The 16312-nt window shown below is 46.0% G+C and overlaps 1 protein-coding gene across 5 annotated transcripts in view; it reads right to left on the bottom strand.

Annotated features, from left to right (window-relative positions):
- Positions 1-773: 773 nt before the first annotated feature.
- The window catches only part of PSD2 (pleckstrin and Sec7 domain containing 2), a 64065-nt gene continuing 48526 nt past the window's right edge, over positions 774-16312 (bottom strand). For 3 of the 5 annotated variants that reach the window (XM_019662102.1, XM_019662138.1, XM_019662111.1), the window contains 8 exons: positions 12302-12392; positions 10604-10647; positions 9362-9552; positions 9117-9187; positions 8519-8676; positions 7495-7639; positions 6072-6215; positions 774-2848 (listed from right to left, as the gene is read on the bottom strand). In XM_019662102.1, coding sequence (XP_019517647.1) covers positions 2639-2848; positions 6072-6215; positions 7495-7639; positions 8519-8676; positions 9117-9187; positions 9362-9552; positions 10604-10647; positions 12302-12392 — 1054 coding nt within the window. In that variant the 3' untranslated portion in view covers positions 774-2638. The remainder of the gene's footprint in view (positions 2849-6071; positions 6216-7494; positions 7640-8518; positions 8677-9116; positions 9188-9361; positions 9553-10603; positions 10648-12301; positions 12393-16312) is intronic. The other 2 variants (XM_019662121.1, XM_019662131.1) reach the window with 2 other exon arrangements.

Here is a 16312-nt window from a genome sequence, read left to right as displayed (position 1 = left end):
GACTTCACAGATGTGAATGGGACCTGGGAACAGGTGTGGCCAGAGTGCCACCCTGCCCCTCCACTCTGCCTCTCTAATTCCTGCCTTTGGGCATCTTTAGTATGGCTTGTCAGGAAGAGATATAGTCCTAAGTGACTTCCCTCCTACCATCCTGTCCCCCCAGGACCACTTAGGACATCCGGGCAGCTTCCTGAGTCAGTCTTCTTACCCACTCCTCCAGTTCTTTCTTCTTTCTGCCGGGTCATTTTTGGCTTGTCTCCCAGCCTTCCCAGAGTCCCAAATGGTAACGGTGACTGCTTGTCCCCCTCCCCACTAGATTGTGAGTCCCATGTGGACAGGGAGCTGATCAATCTGTTTCTCACCACCGTATCCCCAGCACCCAGAGTGTGCGACACTGTTAACGTTCATTGAATGAGTGGATGAAGAAGGCTCAAGAGACTGTCATTCAGAGTCAGCTTCCAGGAGTCCCTGAGCCTGCAGCTACTGCCCAGGACCACCAGGTGGCGCAAACCACTTACAGCATCTCACCCGCGGTCTTCCAGCCCCTGGATTTGAACAAGTCCTGGAAAGTGGGCATTATTAGGGGCATAGGTTGTGTGGTGAACATGATGGTCCATTAGAATGCAGGAAAAAATATTAGAGCTTTGATTTAGATTTATTTTCATCTCATCTTTTTTAAATTTCTATTTTTGCGTGTTTTATAATGTACATAATATTTTAGTACGGTAGCACATGTATATAATTTACAATAAATAATTATACAATTAAGAAAGTGAACTAAATATTTTTTTACTGGTGGGAGACACAACTAGTGCTCAGGGAAGCACGTCTGTCTGCAATAGACAGAGCTCAGTCCTCTGCTTTCACTCACCAGCCCTCGTGAGGTAGAGGATGGGAAGCTGACACCAAAGCTCAAAGGACCTTTGAGACAGCATGGAGAAAGTACAGAAAGCTCTTTATATTGCCACATTGCTCTTTCAGGTTCACTTAAATGAACATTTACTTCCCCTCGGCAAAATTAAGGGGTCGGATGGTTTGGTTATAAAATACACTTTATCTGATCCAAATTAAATAATCTGGATATAAATCACTACATCTCTCCATAAATTCACATGTCCCTTGCATCTAACATGAGTGGGTTTGTAAATGTTGGGTATTTAGTTGCAAGGTTGACTTACGGTACTAACTAAATATGCTACCACTGAGGTCAAATTGCTGGCCAAACTATAGTAATCTATTTAAAATTTAGAAAGGATTTACTCATCATAGCTGCATTGTGGCTGCCATCACCCCACTACTTGTCAATCTGAGGAATGTGGGGTTTAAAGGATGCTTGTCTGTGATCATCACGTGGCAAATTTCTCTATTTTTCCCAGACATGTCCTTAGCTAGCGTTTCTGAGTCACTAAAAGAGTAAAAGAAATATCAACCTAAAAAACAATCAGCAACTTGTCATTCCACCTTTTCCCAAGACCAAGGATTAATAGCTTCCATAACTTTCCCCCACCAAATATCTTTGGGCTTGTTGACAAGTGGCTATTTGCAAGGCAGAGTGTCTTTTATTCCTGTAGCAGTAGATCTGTACACGAGGCCACCTCTGGAACTCAGAGACCTGACAGCACCAATATAAAGACCAAAACATAAACAGAGCCATGGTCCCATCCCACTCACACACCAGGATGCCTGTGGGACTGATGGGGTGGCACACACACCCACTGTCTATTTATTCCAAAACATCAACGGTAAGAGCAGTGTAAGTCACAGGTCAGCCGGAAGAGGGAAAAAATGGGGTGAGAGGAGGTCAGTACTATCTCCACCTTCCCTCCCAGAGTGTCAGAGCCACCAGGGGGCCAGATAGCAGTCCTCCTCGCTAACAGGCAGAGTTCTGAAATAGGCTTTTCCTTCATCTTATTTCATCCTCTGATTATCAGTTCCAAAACCATCTTTAAAGGGGGTCCTTATATATAATTATATATATATATATAATTCTTATATATATACATTTATGTCCATATAAAAGAAATCAGTAGTGGCCTCAATGGATGGAAGATGAGGTGGAAGCACACGTGAGCAGAGACAGCTTGGCATGGAGAGAGCAGGCCAGGGTCCTGGATTATTGCGATGTCAGGGAGTACGAAGCATGGTTCCAGAGACTGCTGGGTAGAGGAAGGAGAGGATGGTGCTGGTGGTCTGCAGACCTGCTGCTGGTCAACTCAGAGGAAGGAGGAGGAAAAAGGGTGGGGGTCCAAGTTGAGACCTGGAGTCAAGACCTGCCCTCGGAAACAAGGGATGAGGAGGAACCTGTGAGAAGACAAGGGCCTGGAAGTCAAGCACCATTCCCACTTCTCCAGTGAGATGGTGTCTAGAGCATGCACACAACTGGCCTGCAAAATGAGGCTCTGTGCTGGAGAGGGAAGCAAGGGCTGGGGAGAGGGTCTGAGGCCCAGAGAAGTTCCAGGATGCAAGAAGATCGACGCCATGAACAGCATCTTCATCTCCTTGGTCCATGAGCCTCTCCACACCCCTCTGGTTGCCCGTCAACTGCCTGGAGCAGGTCCGAGTGACCCCTGGATGGAATTGTGCTCACTGACCCTTCTGGGGCATCTGCCTGCCTCTGAGACCTGCCCATTCATGCCAGCTAAGTATCAGGCTCAGTGGTATCCTTCGTGGCTTTGCTGCCAGTCACAGTTCCATGGCCCTGGCTGAGGGCAGGGCTCGAGTGGGTCTTGCGGAGAGAAGGATCATCTCCTTCCAGGGTGGCCAGCCGGGCCTCAATCCGCTCCAAGTCATCTGAACCCACTTTGATTTTCACAGCCAGGAGGTGGATATAGGTCTCATAACGGCTTTTCTGGAGAAAGGGCAGAGAAAGGCCAAAAACAAAGTCAAAAGACAAACAACAAATTACGAAAAAAATATTTGTACCTTAGATGACAAAAAACTAATTTTCTTAATATTCAGAAAACTCTCACAAATCAATAAAAAGGAGAGAACCAATTCAATTTTAAAAAAATGGGTAAGGGACATGCACAGAAATTTCACTCATAATTTAAAAAATCAAAATTAATTAGCAATGACTTCTTCAATATGACACCAAAAGCCCAGGCAACAAAAGTAAAGAGACATATGAGATTATATTAAAATTAAAACTTCTGTGCATCAAAGGACAATCAATAGAGTGAAAAGGTAATCTAAAGAATGGGAGAAAAATATTTGCAAATCATATATCTGTTAAAGGTCTAGTATCCAGAATGAATAAATAATAATAATAATAAACCCCATACAACTCAACAACAGAAACACAAAAAAAAAACAATTAAAAAAATAGGCAAGGCACTTGAATAGACATTTCTCCAAAGAAGATATATAAATGGCCAATGAGCACATGAAAAGATGCTCAACATCATTAATCATTAGGGGGATGCAAATCAAAATCACAATGAGATACCGCACACCCATTAGGATGACTACTATAAAAGGAAAAAAAAAAGAAAATACCAAGTGTTGGTGAGGATGTGGAGAAATTGGAACCCTTGTGTACTGCTGATGGGAACATAAAATGTGCACTGCTGATGGGAACGTAAAATGGCATAGCTGCTGTGGAAAACAGTATGGCTATTCCTCAAAAAGTGGAAAATAACATTACCATATGATCCAGCATTCTGGATGGATGGAGATATAGATAGATAGATAGATAGATAGATAGATATAGATATATATAGATATATCTTCAAAAAGAATTGAAATCAGGGTCTCGAGGAAATATTTGTTCATAGCAGCATTATTCACAATAGCCAAAAGGCAGAAGCAACCATAAATCAGCAGATTGTGGTATATACATATTAGTCATCCTTAAAAAGGAAGGAAATGCTTACATAGTCTACAACATGGATAAATCTTGAAGACATTATGCTAAGTGACATAAGCCAAACACAAAAACACAAGTTCTATATGATTCCTCTTATATGAAGTACCCAGAGTAGTCAAGTTCAAAGAGATGGAAAGTAGAATTGTGATTGCCAGGGGCTAGGGTGGGGCGGGTTGAGACGTTTAATAAGTATGTATAGAGTTTCAGTTTGGGAAGATGAAAAAGTTCTGGAGATTGGTTGCACAACAATGCAAATAGACTTAACACTACTGAACTACACACTTAAAAATGGTTAAGATGGTAAATTTAATGCTATGTGTATTTTATCACAATTAAAGGTTTGGGGGTTTTTTGTAATCCAAATTAAAATAGCAATGGGACACCATTTGTTAAACCTATTAGTTTGGTGAAAGTTTGTAGATTGGTAAACATTTAAGAGGGAGATGTGACAGCATCCGAGGCCCTTGACTCTGAGCTTTAGCCCCTCACCATAATCAGGGTAGTCTGGGGTCCTAGAAGAAGCAGGAACTAAGGGTCAGGAGACCCTGTTCTTGCCCAGCTCAGCCACATGAGCAGAAAGACCCTTCATTGCTGGGTTTCAGCTCCCCTCCCCCCTAATTAAGCTGGGTGGGAGTAAGGAAGACCAGGGTACTGGAGCTACAATCTATCGCCTGGATTAGGATCCTGGTTCCTGTACTTCTTAAATGTGTCACCTCAGGCAAGTGACCTGACCTCTCCAAGCCTCAATTTCTCTGTCTATAAAATGGGGATAATAACAGAATTAATTTCACAGAATGGATATGAGGATTAAATCAGTCAATACAAGGGAAGTGATGAAATCACACTTGGCAATTCACAAGAGATCAGTCTACTGTAGCTCTTGCCATCACCATTTTACCTTGCAGAGAGTAGATCTGAGAAGACTTCCAAAAGCTATAAAGCTTTATGTTTTTCAAAAGGTCAAGACCTATCCTGGAAACTCTCCTCTCTTCACCACACCTCGATAGAAAATCTAGAGACTGAGGGCCGGCCAAGTGGCGCGATGGTTAAGAACTGGCTTGGGATGCCAGAGGGCCACAGTTCGGATCCCACATATGAGGGCCAGTGACACTGCCCTCCACAGCTAAGATGCTGAACAGCAGCTCAACCTGGAGCTGGGCTGCCTTGAGTCGCCGTTGACGGCGTGGGCTGCAGCCCCTGTGTCAGTGGGTTGCCATGCTACCGTATGTAACCCGCAGCCAGCATGAGCGGCCAGCAGCCGCTGTGAGCGGCCATCCAGAAGCTGGAGACTGATCTGCCTCGCCCGGGAAGAGCGCAATGATGGTGCCAAGTTGGGCCAGTGAAGCCACGTCCTCAATAACTAGACTGAAGAACAAAACGACAGCAACTTGTCTGTTCCCCTTCCCCCAATTCCCCAATAAAAAAAATCTTTAAAAAAAAATTTTCTTACTTTATTATAAAAAATAAATAAATTTTAAAAATCTAGAGACTGAGATTGGTGACTTCCCATCCTTCCTACTCTGGGGGCTTCCTAGCTCGGTCTCAGCCTCTTTATCTGTCCACCCCCATGTTCTGGTCAGTCCAAAGGGCAGTCCAAAATGGACAAGTGGTTCCTGCCTTCCTTCCCCAAGCCAACCCCCTATCTTTCACCCAATTAAGGTAGTGCTCTGTCAGCCCTATTCACAAAGTATCATGAGGCAGAATCAGGGTGGTGAGCAGAGAAAGATAGGATGGAAAGAAGGGAGCACTTAGGAGAGATTAAGTTGTTCTGCTTAAGAAACATGTGAAAGAAGAAAATGAGACAAAGTGGGGGAAAGTCACATGGATAGGGCTTGAGAGTTCTGTGGTTTGTTTGAAAAAGCTTCCTGAGAAAGCTGGGCCTGTGGAGAAGTGGAGGTGAGGAGGGGCTTGGAGTATGGTGAGGGGGTGGTGGGGGTTTCCGGTGGAGCCCAACTGGTTCTCTTTGAGACACAAGTGAAGGTACAGTTGTTTGATTAGCAATTGGCAGCTGGACTGCAGAGACTGGTCCACAGGAAGCCATTCATGGTTTAGCAATTGCCTCAGGGGGGCCCCCAAAGTGGACAATACCCAAACCAGGAGCCCCTGGCTATGGAATGATGTCGGTGGTGGGAGGTAGAAGACGGGAGGTGGCCTCCTCCTCCAGCCCCAGCCCTGTCCTTCGCAATCCATCCCACGGAGGGCCCACCTCAAACATGAGATAGTGCTCCTTCAGTCGGTTCTCCTCCGCCTCCTTGGACTTGTGGCCCCTCTCAACTGGGTGACAACTGTGCTCAGCCAGCTCTGCAGTCACCTGCCTCAACTTATTCTCATGAGAACGCAGCTGCTCCTCCTGCAAAGACAAGTCCTGGACTGTGAGGTCCCAGTCTTAGAATGTCGTAGGGGTACTGCCAGGATCTACTTCACCAAAGGGAAACTGAGGTCTGACCAGGGTCACCAAATAAATGGGGTAGAGCCAGGCTCTGGACCCAAGGGAGTACTCTTCCACCTTCCTTCCTTCCTCCCTGCTCTTGTCAACATCAGCTCTCCCAGGTACTCCTCAGCAAGCTTGAGTTGAGAGACGCTCACACTTTCATGTGCACATTTACACTCCCTGACACAGACACACAATCACCCAGACACAACCCCTCACATGCACACTGGACCAAGGGCAGTCTGACCTTGACTACCCTTGGCTCCATATGACACTCACATTCTCTCACATTCATGCCCAGACACATACAATGGCTGCAGACCCAGGATCACACCCAAAGACAAGCAGAGACTGTCACTCACAGACAAAAAGCATACATACATCCCACCCACCACAGTACAGCCAGATCACGTTGTGTTGTGTGGGAAATGGGCTTTGTGCATGTGTGTGCGTGTGTGGACATTTGTATGGTGTGGGTGTGTGGATTGAGTGTGAATGCACAGGGGCTGTGGGCATAAGCAACAGCCCCACGAGCTCAATGGAGAGGCCCAGGACAGGGGCCCAGTAGGAAAAGAGCCAGCAGCTGGCAAAGACAGGAAGTAAAGCTTCCCCTGCCTTGTACTTCTCAAGTGGTAGCCCACCATGTATCCTTTCCTGAGAGAGAGAGAGGGAGGGAGGGAGGGGGAGGGAGAGAGGGAGAGAGGGAGAGGGAGAGAGAGAGAGAGAGAGAGAGAGAGAGAAAGAGAGAGAGAGAGAGAGAGAGACTGGAATATGGATGAACTGGAGGTTTTTTTAGGATTACAAATAAAACATTTAAGGGTAGGTGACTGGATTAAGGGTCAGCCAAGTCTCCCTGTCCCTAGCTCCCTATGACACACACATTCTTTCACATTCGTGCCCAAATATATGTGATGCCCACAGACACACAATCACATCCACAGGATATACCACGATTGGCAGAGAAGCACACCCATGCCACCCACCACAGCACTGCCTGGCCTCTGTGTGGTATGTGGCCTCAGTCTTCCCATCTGTAAATGGGAGTGGGGTGGAGATGGAGAAGAATATCTGCCCTTCGCCTTGTCTCTTAGCCCAGGACCAGACACTATGTAGGAACTGAGGTAGGGGCTGATGAAGGGGAGGCTGGCACGGAGGAGGCAGCCTGGGGAGGCAGTGTCACCACCCCAGGAGCTTGTACCTGGCAGAGGCGAGTGGTGCAGGAGGGCAGCAGGGGGCGACAGAGCTTCTTCATGGAACTGACAGCCGCTGGGAAGGCCGGGGCTGAGAAGATGGCGGCCACCAGGTTGATCCTAAGAATCCAGGACAGCATTTCTTCCTTGCTCCTGGGGACAGGAGGGGAGGCGAAAGAGCACTGGCTTCTCACAGTAGGACTCCTCTCCCCAACCCAGCACCCAGTACCCAGCACTAGCCTGGCACAGAGAGGGCACAAATACCTCCATATAGATAGGCATAGGAGTAAGGGAGGGGAGCTGGATGAGGGCCGATGGGCCTGGTCACATCTGGGTAGGAAGCTCCCTCCTGTCCCAGCTCCCAGGCAAGACCTGGATTTTCACATGAAAATAAAGCTGCCAGGTCCGGAGCTAATGGCCCTGGAGCTAACAGGTCCCAGCGCCAGCAGGCCCATGGTCATTAGAGGCAACTGGGCAGCTAGTCGTACCCACTACCTCTCCCAGCAAGTACTCACCCATCCTGAGAGCTCGCCTACTAGCTTCTCTCATCTGACACACAAAACCCCAATCTCAAGTCACAGAAGGATGGGGTGCAGGGGAGTGGATGGAAGACCACCTTACAGGAAAACTATAGGGCGAGTCTTTCCTCCCCATTCCTCCCACCCCTACTTAAAGTGAAGAATGTTTCATAAAGGCTCCATCTGCCCCATATGTAGGGAGTTTAGCGTATATCAGAATCACCTGGAGGGCTTGTTAAAACCCAATTGCCAGCCCTTTTCCAGGAGTTCTGATTCAGCAGATCTAAGGTGGGACTGGAGAAACTGCATTTCTAACACATTTTCAGGAGATGCCAAGGAGACCACACTTGGAGAAGCACTGTTGCAGGGCACCCCTGCTGTTGGTCTGTGCCTACACGCAAGGGAAGCTGAGAGCACCTCCACTGAAGCGGATGAGGAGAGGGGTGTGGTCCAGGCTCCATGCTGCAGGCCCTGAGCCCAAGGCGGAAGTGAGGGGGCTCCCACTCCTACTTACGGTGCCTGGAACAGGAAGACCCTCCAGTCGGCCGTCTTCAGCTTGAGCACATTGGACTTCTTGCTGTAGTCAGAGGCCCTGGTGGCCAGAGCATGGTGCACGCGAATGGCGTTCTTCAAGTCACCCTCAGACAAAGCTTTGTCAGGCCTGTACTCATCCTGGACAGGCAGGGTGGAGGGTAGCCTCTGTCATGGCCAGGCTCTGGCTTACTGACCCACACTTCCTCCCCCCTCACCAGCCCTCCCTCTCGATCGCCCTCCCTCCACCCTTATATCTCCCTCCATTTTTAGCTCCTGCCACTGTAATGCTATGTCCACCCCAACAAGAATCACTCCGGGCAGTCCTCCCCACACCCCAGTTTGTCCCAGAGGCCTGAACAGGCCTCACAATGGGTATCCTCTGAGCCTCTGGGCATTTAAAAAACCCCTCCCTGAAACCACCAAAGCTCTGGGCAAGCCCAAGTCCCCTGATAGGGGAGGCCCCAGTATCTGCCTAAGCCCCTGGTCCTGCCCAAGGACCTCTGGGTACCATAAGGCAGGGGTTGGAAGGGGGAATGAGCTGGCCCTTCCTGGGTAAGGACACTGGAGCAGTAGCTCACCTTCTGCAGGTACAGGATGGTCCCTTTGAGCACTGCGTAGAATTTCTTCCAGCCACGCCTCCCACGGGGCGCTGGGAAGGGGGGCATGGGTAGTGTGGCCACAACCACCCACCCCAGAATCCCCTCCCCTGCCTCCCCCACATGTCTACCTTCATGTGCATCCCTTGAGGAGTGGCCAAGGGGGGGCGGGGACCCCATCTGCACTAGCATCCCTCCCCATGCCCCTTCCCCTGCCTGACACCCACTCCTTTTGCCATCCATGTCGGCGTGAGTCTTCCGGGTCAGCACACCATGCTTGTAGGTGGTGGCGCTGAGAGCCTGCGGGACATCCAGGAAGGGGTTGCCACCATCCAGGATCCGTGTCACCTTCTTTGTGCCTGTCCCAAACTTGTCATCCACCAGCTCAGACAGTGATTTCCTCAGCTCATCCTCATCACTAGGAAAGTACTAGGCCTAAGCATGGCCTCCAGAGAGGCCTCAGCCCAACATCAACATGCCCTTTCCCCACCCACCACCCCCTGGGAGCCAGTCGAGATGAAGAGCAGAGATGAGGAGGTTCCAATTCCAGATCACAGATCTAAATCTTTGAGCCCTCCCTTCGGTCTTCAGTTCTGACTCCTGACCTTTGATTTTTGGCCTCCAAACTCCAATCCTCACCCTTGATCATAAGTTGGAGACCTTACTATCTCCAGGCCCCCTACCTGGTCCTCCTTCTCCTCTCTCCAACCCTGACAGCCCAGCCCCAGGGTGCAGTAACTCATGACCAGACTGAAGCTGCTGCCCAAGCCCCATGGATGTGCTAGGGGAGGGCAGCGAGTAGATGAGGTCCATAGAGTCTAGGCTCCCTACTGGAGCCCTGAAAGAAGAATGTTAGCTCTTCACAACGGGGTTAGGGTTCCGAACAATCCCTGCCTGGGACCTCTACAGGGACCCAAAGACCCAGGCTGCCCTAGGGAACACAGCAGGGCAGGTGGCCTCCCAGTCTCTCCAATCGGCAAAGTTACCACACCTCTTTCCAAATAGCTGGGCAGCTCCAGGTCTCACTGCCTTCATAAGGGAAGAAGTTAGGGGGTAGTCACCCCTCCCCACTGCCAAGAACAGTTGCCACCTTAAGATGTCGTGGGGTTATAGAGGGACCTGTGCCTCCTGCCTGCCTACCTCCCAAAGGGGAAAGTTATTGTTTGGGAATAGGGGTAGTATCCCCAGTACAGAAAACCAGTGTGGACATCATGGAATTAAAGTCACTGTTCTGTGTATTCCATAGAAGTGTAAATATTGAACACTTTTTATCAAGACAGGAAATGAACCTAAAGGGGAATTCAATACCAGGTGCTGGTCAGCTAGACAGGGGTCACAAGGGCCCTGGATTGGAAGAAATCAGCACCATGGAGAGTGGCAGGAGTGCCTTCACTGTGCCCCCAGCCATTCCACCTTCCCCTTCCCAGAGATTCAGTCTCCCCATACCTGTGCCCATGGGCACTACTCACATGGCCCATTCCAGCTTTTCATTCTTGATGGAGTTGTAAAGGGTCTGGGAGAGGGGTAAAGAGAGAGAGAGGAGTTCTAATGAAAAATCAAATCTCCCTCTACCTCTAGCAATGTGGAGGCAGTGAGGGAGCATTTTTCAGCCAATGGAGCAAAGTGGTGTTTGATTCATACTTGTTTGTTGGATGGGTGAGTGAGTGTAGGATAGGAGGGTGGGTGATTGGGTAGATGGCTGGGTGGACAGATTTGAGTATGAGTGGGTAAATGGGTTGGTTGGGTACGTGGATGGGTAGGGAAATGAGTGGGTGGGTTTATGGATGAGTGGATGTGGAGTATGTGGGGGGAGTGTTTAGGGGTGTAGGAAGTGTATGTGTAGGTGATGGGTGAATGGGTGGGTGTATATGCAGATAAATAATTGAGTTGGTGGATGGGTGCATGGAAGGATGGATGCATGGAAGGTTGGGTAGGTAGGTGGATGAGTAGATAGGGAGAAGAGGGTAGGTGGATGGTGGGATTGGGATTATTTGATCTCACATATGCTCTTAAAAAGTGCTCCTTGATGAAGAAGATAATTATAGTAAGAAGACTGATAAAGACAATGTTCTATTTCTTAACCTCCAGACTCTATCCAACTGCCCACCTGGTTTCACCAGGTCCTTCAAAGCCACTATCTAAAACTGGATTCATCATCTACCCTCCAAAACATGCTCCTATTTATCCAAGGCCAAGAACTTACCAGGCTTGAAAGGCCACAGTTCTAACCTGGGCCTCAGCCTCAAAAGAAAACTAGATCCCATTAATTCCTGGTGATGTTGAAGGGATAAGTGGGCTTTTCTCTGTGGTGATGATAATGGTGGTGGTGGTGGTGGCAGTGGTGGCAGTGGCAGTGGCAGCTGTGACAATTGGTGGCAGTGTTGATTACCATGACAGCAATAATGATAATGTACCACCAAAAACAAATCTCAAAGCCTACCCCTCTGCCTAACTCAGAGAACATATAACAGTCAAATGTTGAGCTGAATGGTCTCTAACTCTGTCCCAAAGTCATGGTGGCCCTGACTCCAGTATTAAGAACCTGAAATACAGTCTGGGGAATATAATCAATAATGTTGTAAATATTTTTTAGGGGGCCAGATGGACTCATGTCTTGTTAGGGAGACCACTTCATAGTCTGTGTAGAGGCCTGACCACCGCACTGTATTTCTGAAGCTGATGTTGAATAACATTGTATGTCAACTATAATTATATATACATATAGTCACGGGACATGGAGTAGAGTGTGGGAATGGGGTCAATGGAATTGTAATAGATAAGTATGATATTGGGGTGGGAGGGCAGTACATGGGGGAGGGGAGTTGTTTATGTGAAGGGTGAAAAGGATAACTATTGCATTGTTCTGTACACTGAAACTAACAATAAAAAAGAGAGAGAAAGAAAGAAAGAAAGAAAGGAGAGAGAGAGAGAGAGAGAGAGAGAGAGAGAGAGAGAGAGAAAGAAAGAAAGAGGAGAGAGAGAGAGCGAGAAAGAAAGAAAGAAAGAAAGAAAAGAAAGAATGAAAGAAAGAAAGAAAGAAAGAAAGAAAGAAGGAAAGAAAGAAAGAACAAACCTGAAAAATCAGGATTTAGTGGAGCAGAGACCCCCGCTCCTCTCCACCCACCCCTGGCACAGCTGGGCACATGGGGACCCTTAGCAGTTTATACCTTCAGCAGATCTTTGGAAAAGTCTTGGCCATCATTCAGCTGGTCCAAGTTGGTAATGAATTGCTGGCAGGACATCTTCTTGCCAATGTTCTGTAATGGAGAAATGTTTCTTCCAGAGAGTAGGAGTGGAGGCTGGTGTGGCCCCCACACCCTGCCCGGCCAGAAGGAGTGAGGCAGCATCAAGGGCAGGAATGATAAAACTGCCTGGCTTTCCCTTGTCTCCAAGAGTTTACAAAACTCTTTTTCACATACAAGATTCTATTTGATCCTCAGGCATCATGAGAGGTTGGGGTTCTCCTCAAACCCAGATGAAGGAGTCAGATTGGATGAAGTATTATAATAGTTGACATTTGCCAGGTGCCTACCATGTTCCAGGTATTGAACTTGACATACATTGTTTTGTTTCCTTCTCACAACAAAGTGAAGGTGAGGTGGGTGTTATTATTATCCCCATTTGACAGGTAAGAAAACTGAGAAGCAGGAAGGTGAAGTAATGTGTCCATGATCACACAGCAAGGAAGTGGAAGGGCTGAGTGTGTCTGACACCAAAGCCCATGCTCTCACCCGCTACTCCATGGTTAACTCTCCCAAGGTCACACAGCACCAGGACTTGAACCCAGGCCTCTTGGCTCCTGAACAGAAGCTCTGTGTATTCTGTCACAACTGTCTCACCCTCTCACCTGTACAGAGGGGCGGCAAGACCTCCAAGAGGTAGGTGAAGTGAGGGAGAGTTGGGTCTTATGAGAATCAAATTCAATTTCCACCAACACATATGGGTACCCCATGCTGAGCTGGGCTGGGACCAAGGGAACCCGAGCAGATGGTTTTATTCCAGGAGATACAAACAGACAAAGAGCTGGGAATGAATGTACCCCAAAATTCTGCCTTTTCAAACCACTGACTAGCAAAGGGTGTCCAGCCCTCCAAACCCAACACCTGATATTTTCAGACTCTCCCTGCAGTATCTACATTTGATGAAACACCAGATAGCACTTCATTTTTGTGAAGACAAAGACCCTTGAACACCAGGTACTCATAGGTGTAGGGTTTTGTGGATGTAGGTTTGATATAAGGCAGTGTTTCCCAATATTTACCTACTGATGGGAATAGGTATTCCCCCAAAAAAAGATTTCATAATGAAATTAGTTTATTTACATGTTTCAGAGCCTTTAACATGCTTATGTGTGTTGGATGTCTCCAAGGCAAGGATTCCATGTACAATTTCCCAAATGTATTAACCTTGGCACCATTTTAGCAAAGAGAACCTAGGAACATCATGTGGGACACTCACATATCACAGAAAATAATTCAGAAAACAGTGATATAAGGCTTTATAAGTAGCTGACAAGCAAGAATTTTCTACATCTTTTCCAAAGGCTTAACGAGAAAAGATCCTATGTGTGCCTTAATATAGTATGTGTTTGTATGTTTATGTGTACATTTTACATGTACATGTATGTATGATGTATATGAATATATAGCCATTCGTGTGCATTCATAATGGAGGAGTAGGAGGGTAATATTGATAATATTGTCTGAGCTCCACACGCGCAGAACATTTCCCAGCCATCAGTCAGAAGTGCAAAAATCAAAAAATTACCAGGCAAGCTTTCCAATCCTAGTAACAATAGGCTATCCTGTTGCAGATGACCTTCCAGCAGAAACAATTGCTGGCCAAAATACAAAGAAAACATCTGGGCAAAGACATTAGAGAAATATAAAAGCAGTGAGGACTTCAAGGGTAAAGATCCTGCAAAGAAGGGAATTACGGAGAGGTGAGCCCAGCAAGGAGCAGCTTTCCTCCTTGAAGCATTTGCCAACTCACAGGCAGTGGCCAAAAGGCTAGGCAACTGACTGGAGAACAAAAATTGGAGTTCAGGGAGCACCAAAGACAAGGGGCCCTGGGATGCACCCCAGTCATACTTCAACAAAAAAAGTTGAAATTCAGAAAGGAACTACTAAAGGGAGTTCTTTAGACAGAAGGAAAATTATCCCAGATGGAAGCATAGAGAAGCAGAAAGAAAAGAACAACGAAAAGGGTGGCCAAATCTAAATGAATATTGATTGTGTAAAGCAATAATAATAAAGTTTTCTGGGTAATAAAATAAAGAGGGAGGTATAATAGTTAAAAGCATGATAACAGTAGTATATAAGTTGAAAGGGCAATAAATGGAGATAAAGTGTTTTAAGATTATTTCATTGCCCAGGAAGTGGTAAAAGTACTTTAATAAGTCAAGGATGCATATAGCAAACCACAAAATGAATTCTAAAAGAATGCACAACTAGCAAGCTAATAGAATTCAAAAAAACACATACATTATCCAAAAGTAGGGTAAGAAAGAAGAGGGAAAAGGAACATAGAACAAGTATCAAAGAAAAAAAAATAGTAACCTGATATGTTTAAACTCAAATATATTAGTAATTCATTTAATGGTCAAATTAAAAGGCAAAGATTATCAGACTTGATTTTTTTTTAAGTATATGTTACCAGAGAAATATCTTAAATGCAAGGGAACAGAAATCTTGCAAGCAAAAGGGTAGAAAAATATATAATGCAAACATTAACAAAAGAACTTTAGTATAACTATATTAATATCTGACAAAATAGACTTGAAGGCAAGAAACACTACTAGAGATAAAGAGAGACAATAATGACAAAAGGGTCAATCTACCAGAAGATATAAACATCCTAAATTTGTATGCACCTAATAACATAGTCTCAAAAAATAAAAGACAAAAATTGATAGAACCAAAAGGAGAAAGATATAGTCACAATCTCAGTTAGAGATTTTAACACTGCTTTCTCAGTAACAGGAATAACAAGAATATTGAACAATTAATTAGTTAACAATTAATACCAACAAATTAAATAATCTTGATGAAATGGGCAAATTCCTAGAAATATACAAACTACCAAAACTGGATCAAGAAGAAATAGGAAATCTGAAGAGACCTATAACACGTAAAAGATTGAAGCAGTAATCAAAAACCTCACAACAGGGGCCAGCCGAGTGGCTCAGTTGGTTAAGAGCTTGCTCAAGAGCTCTGAGCAACAGGGTCAACGGTTTGATTCCCACATGGGCCAGTGAGCTGTGCCCAAGCTAAGCTGCCACTGAGCTGCCAACAGGTGGCAGGATGGCTCAGCTGGTAAGAGTATGTGGTTGCCTGTTCAGGATGGCGCCTGCCTGCAACTAACAAAAACAAAAAAAAACAAAAACAAAAAAGACTGAACTCAGCACCTTGAGCTCAGCTGCTGCCTGGGTGACTCAGGGGATAGAGCGCGCACTCTTAACAACAAGGCTGCCGATTCGAATTCCACATGGGAAGGTGGCTACGCCCACCCGCAACAAATTGAACACAGCACCTTGAGCTGAGTGGCATGACTGGACTTGGAGCTGAGCTTGCTGCGCCCTCCGCAACTAAGATTGAAGGACAACAACTTGGCTGTTCCCCTCCCCCAATTCCCCAATAAAATCTTAAAAAAAAAAAAACCTCACAACAAAAAAAACCCAGGACCAGATGGTTTCACTAGTGAATTTTACCAAACATTTAAAGAAAAATTAACACCAACACTTCTCAAACTCTTCCAAAAAATTGAAGAGAACACTTCCTAACTCTTCTATAAGGCCAGCATTACTTGATACTAAAACTTGACAAAGATATCACAAGAAAACTCCAGAACAATGTCCTTTATGAATAGAAATGCAAAAATCTTCAACAAAATACTAGCAAATACAATCCAGCAGCATTTTAAAAACATTATATACCAAGACCAAGTGAAATATATCCCAGGAATGTAAGAGTGGTTCAACACACCTATTAATGTAAAACACTGAATTAATAGAAGGGGATGGGACACTTGACCATCACCAACACAGAAAAAGCATTTAACAAAACCCAACACCTTTTCATAATAAAAACACTCATCAAACTAGAAATAGAAACGGGATGTGGAGTAGAGTGTGGGAATGGAGTCAATGGAATTGTAATAGATAAGTATGATATTGGGGT

Source organism: Hipposideros armiger, unplaced genomic scaffold (assembly GCF_001890085.2).
Source record: "Hipposideros armiger isolate ML-2016 unplaced genomic scaffold, ASM189008v1 scaffold_11, whole genome shotgun sequence".
Classification (NCBI taxonomy): domain Eukaryota; kingdom Metazoa; phylum Chordata; class Mammalia; order Chiroptera; family Hipposideridae; genus Hipposideros; species Hipposideros armiger.
The sequence above is the reverse complement of the archived record's forward strand: the minus strand, read 5'-3'. Positions and strand labels throughout refer to the sequence as shown.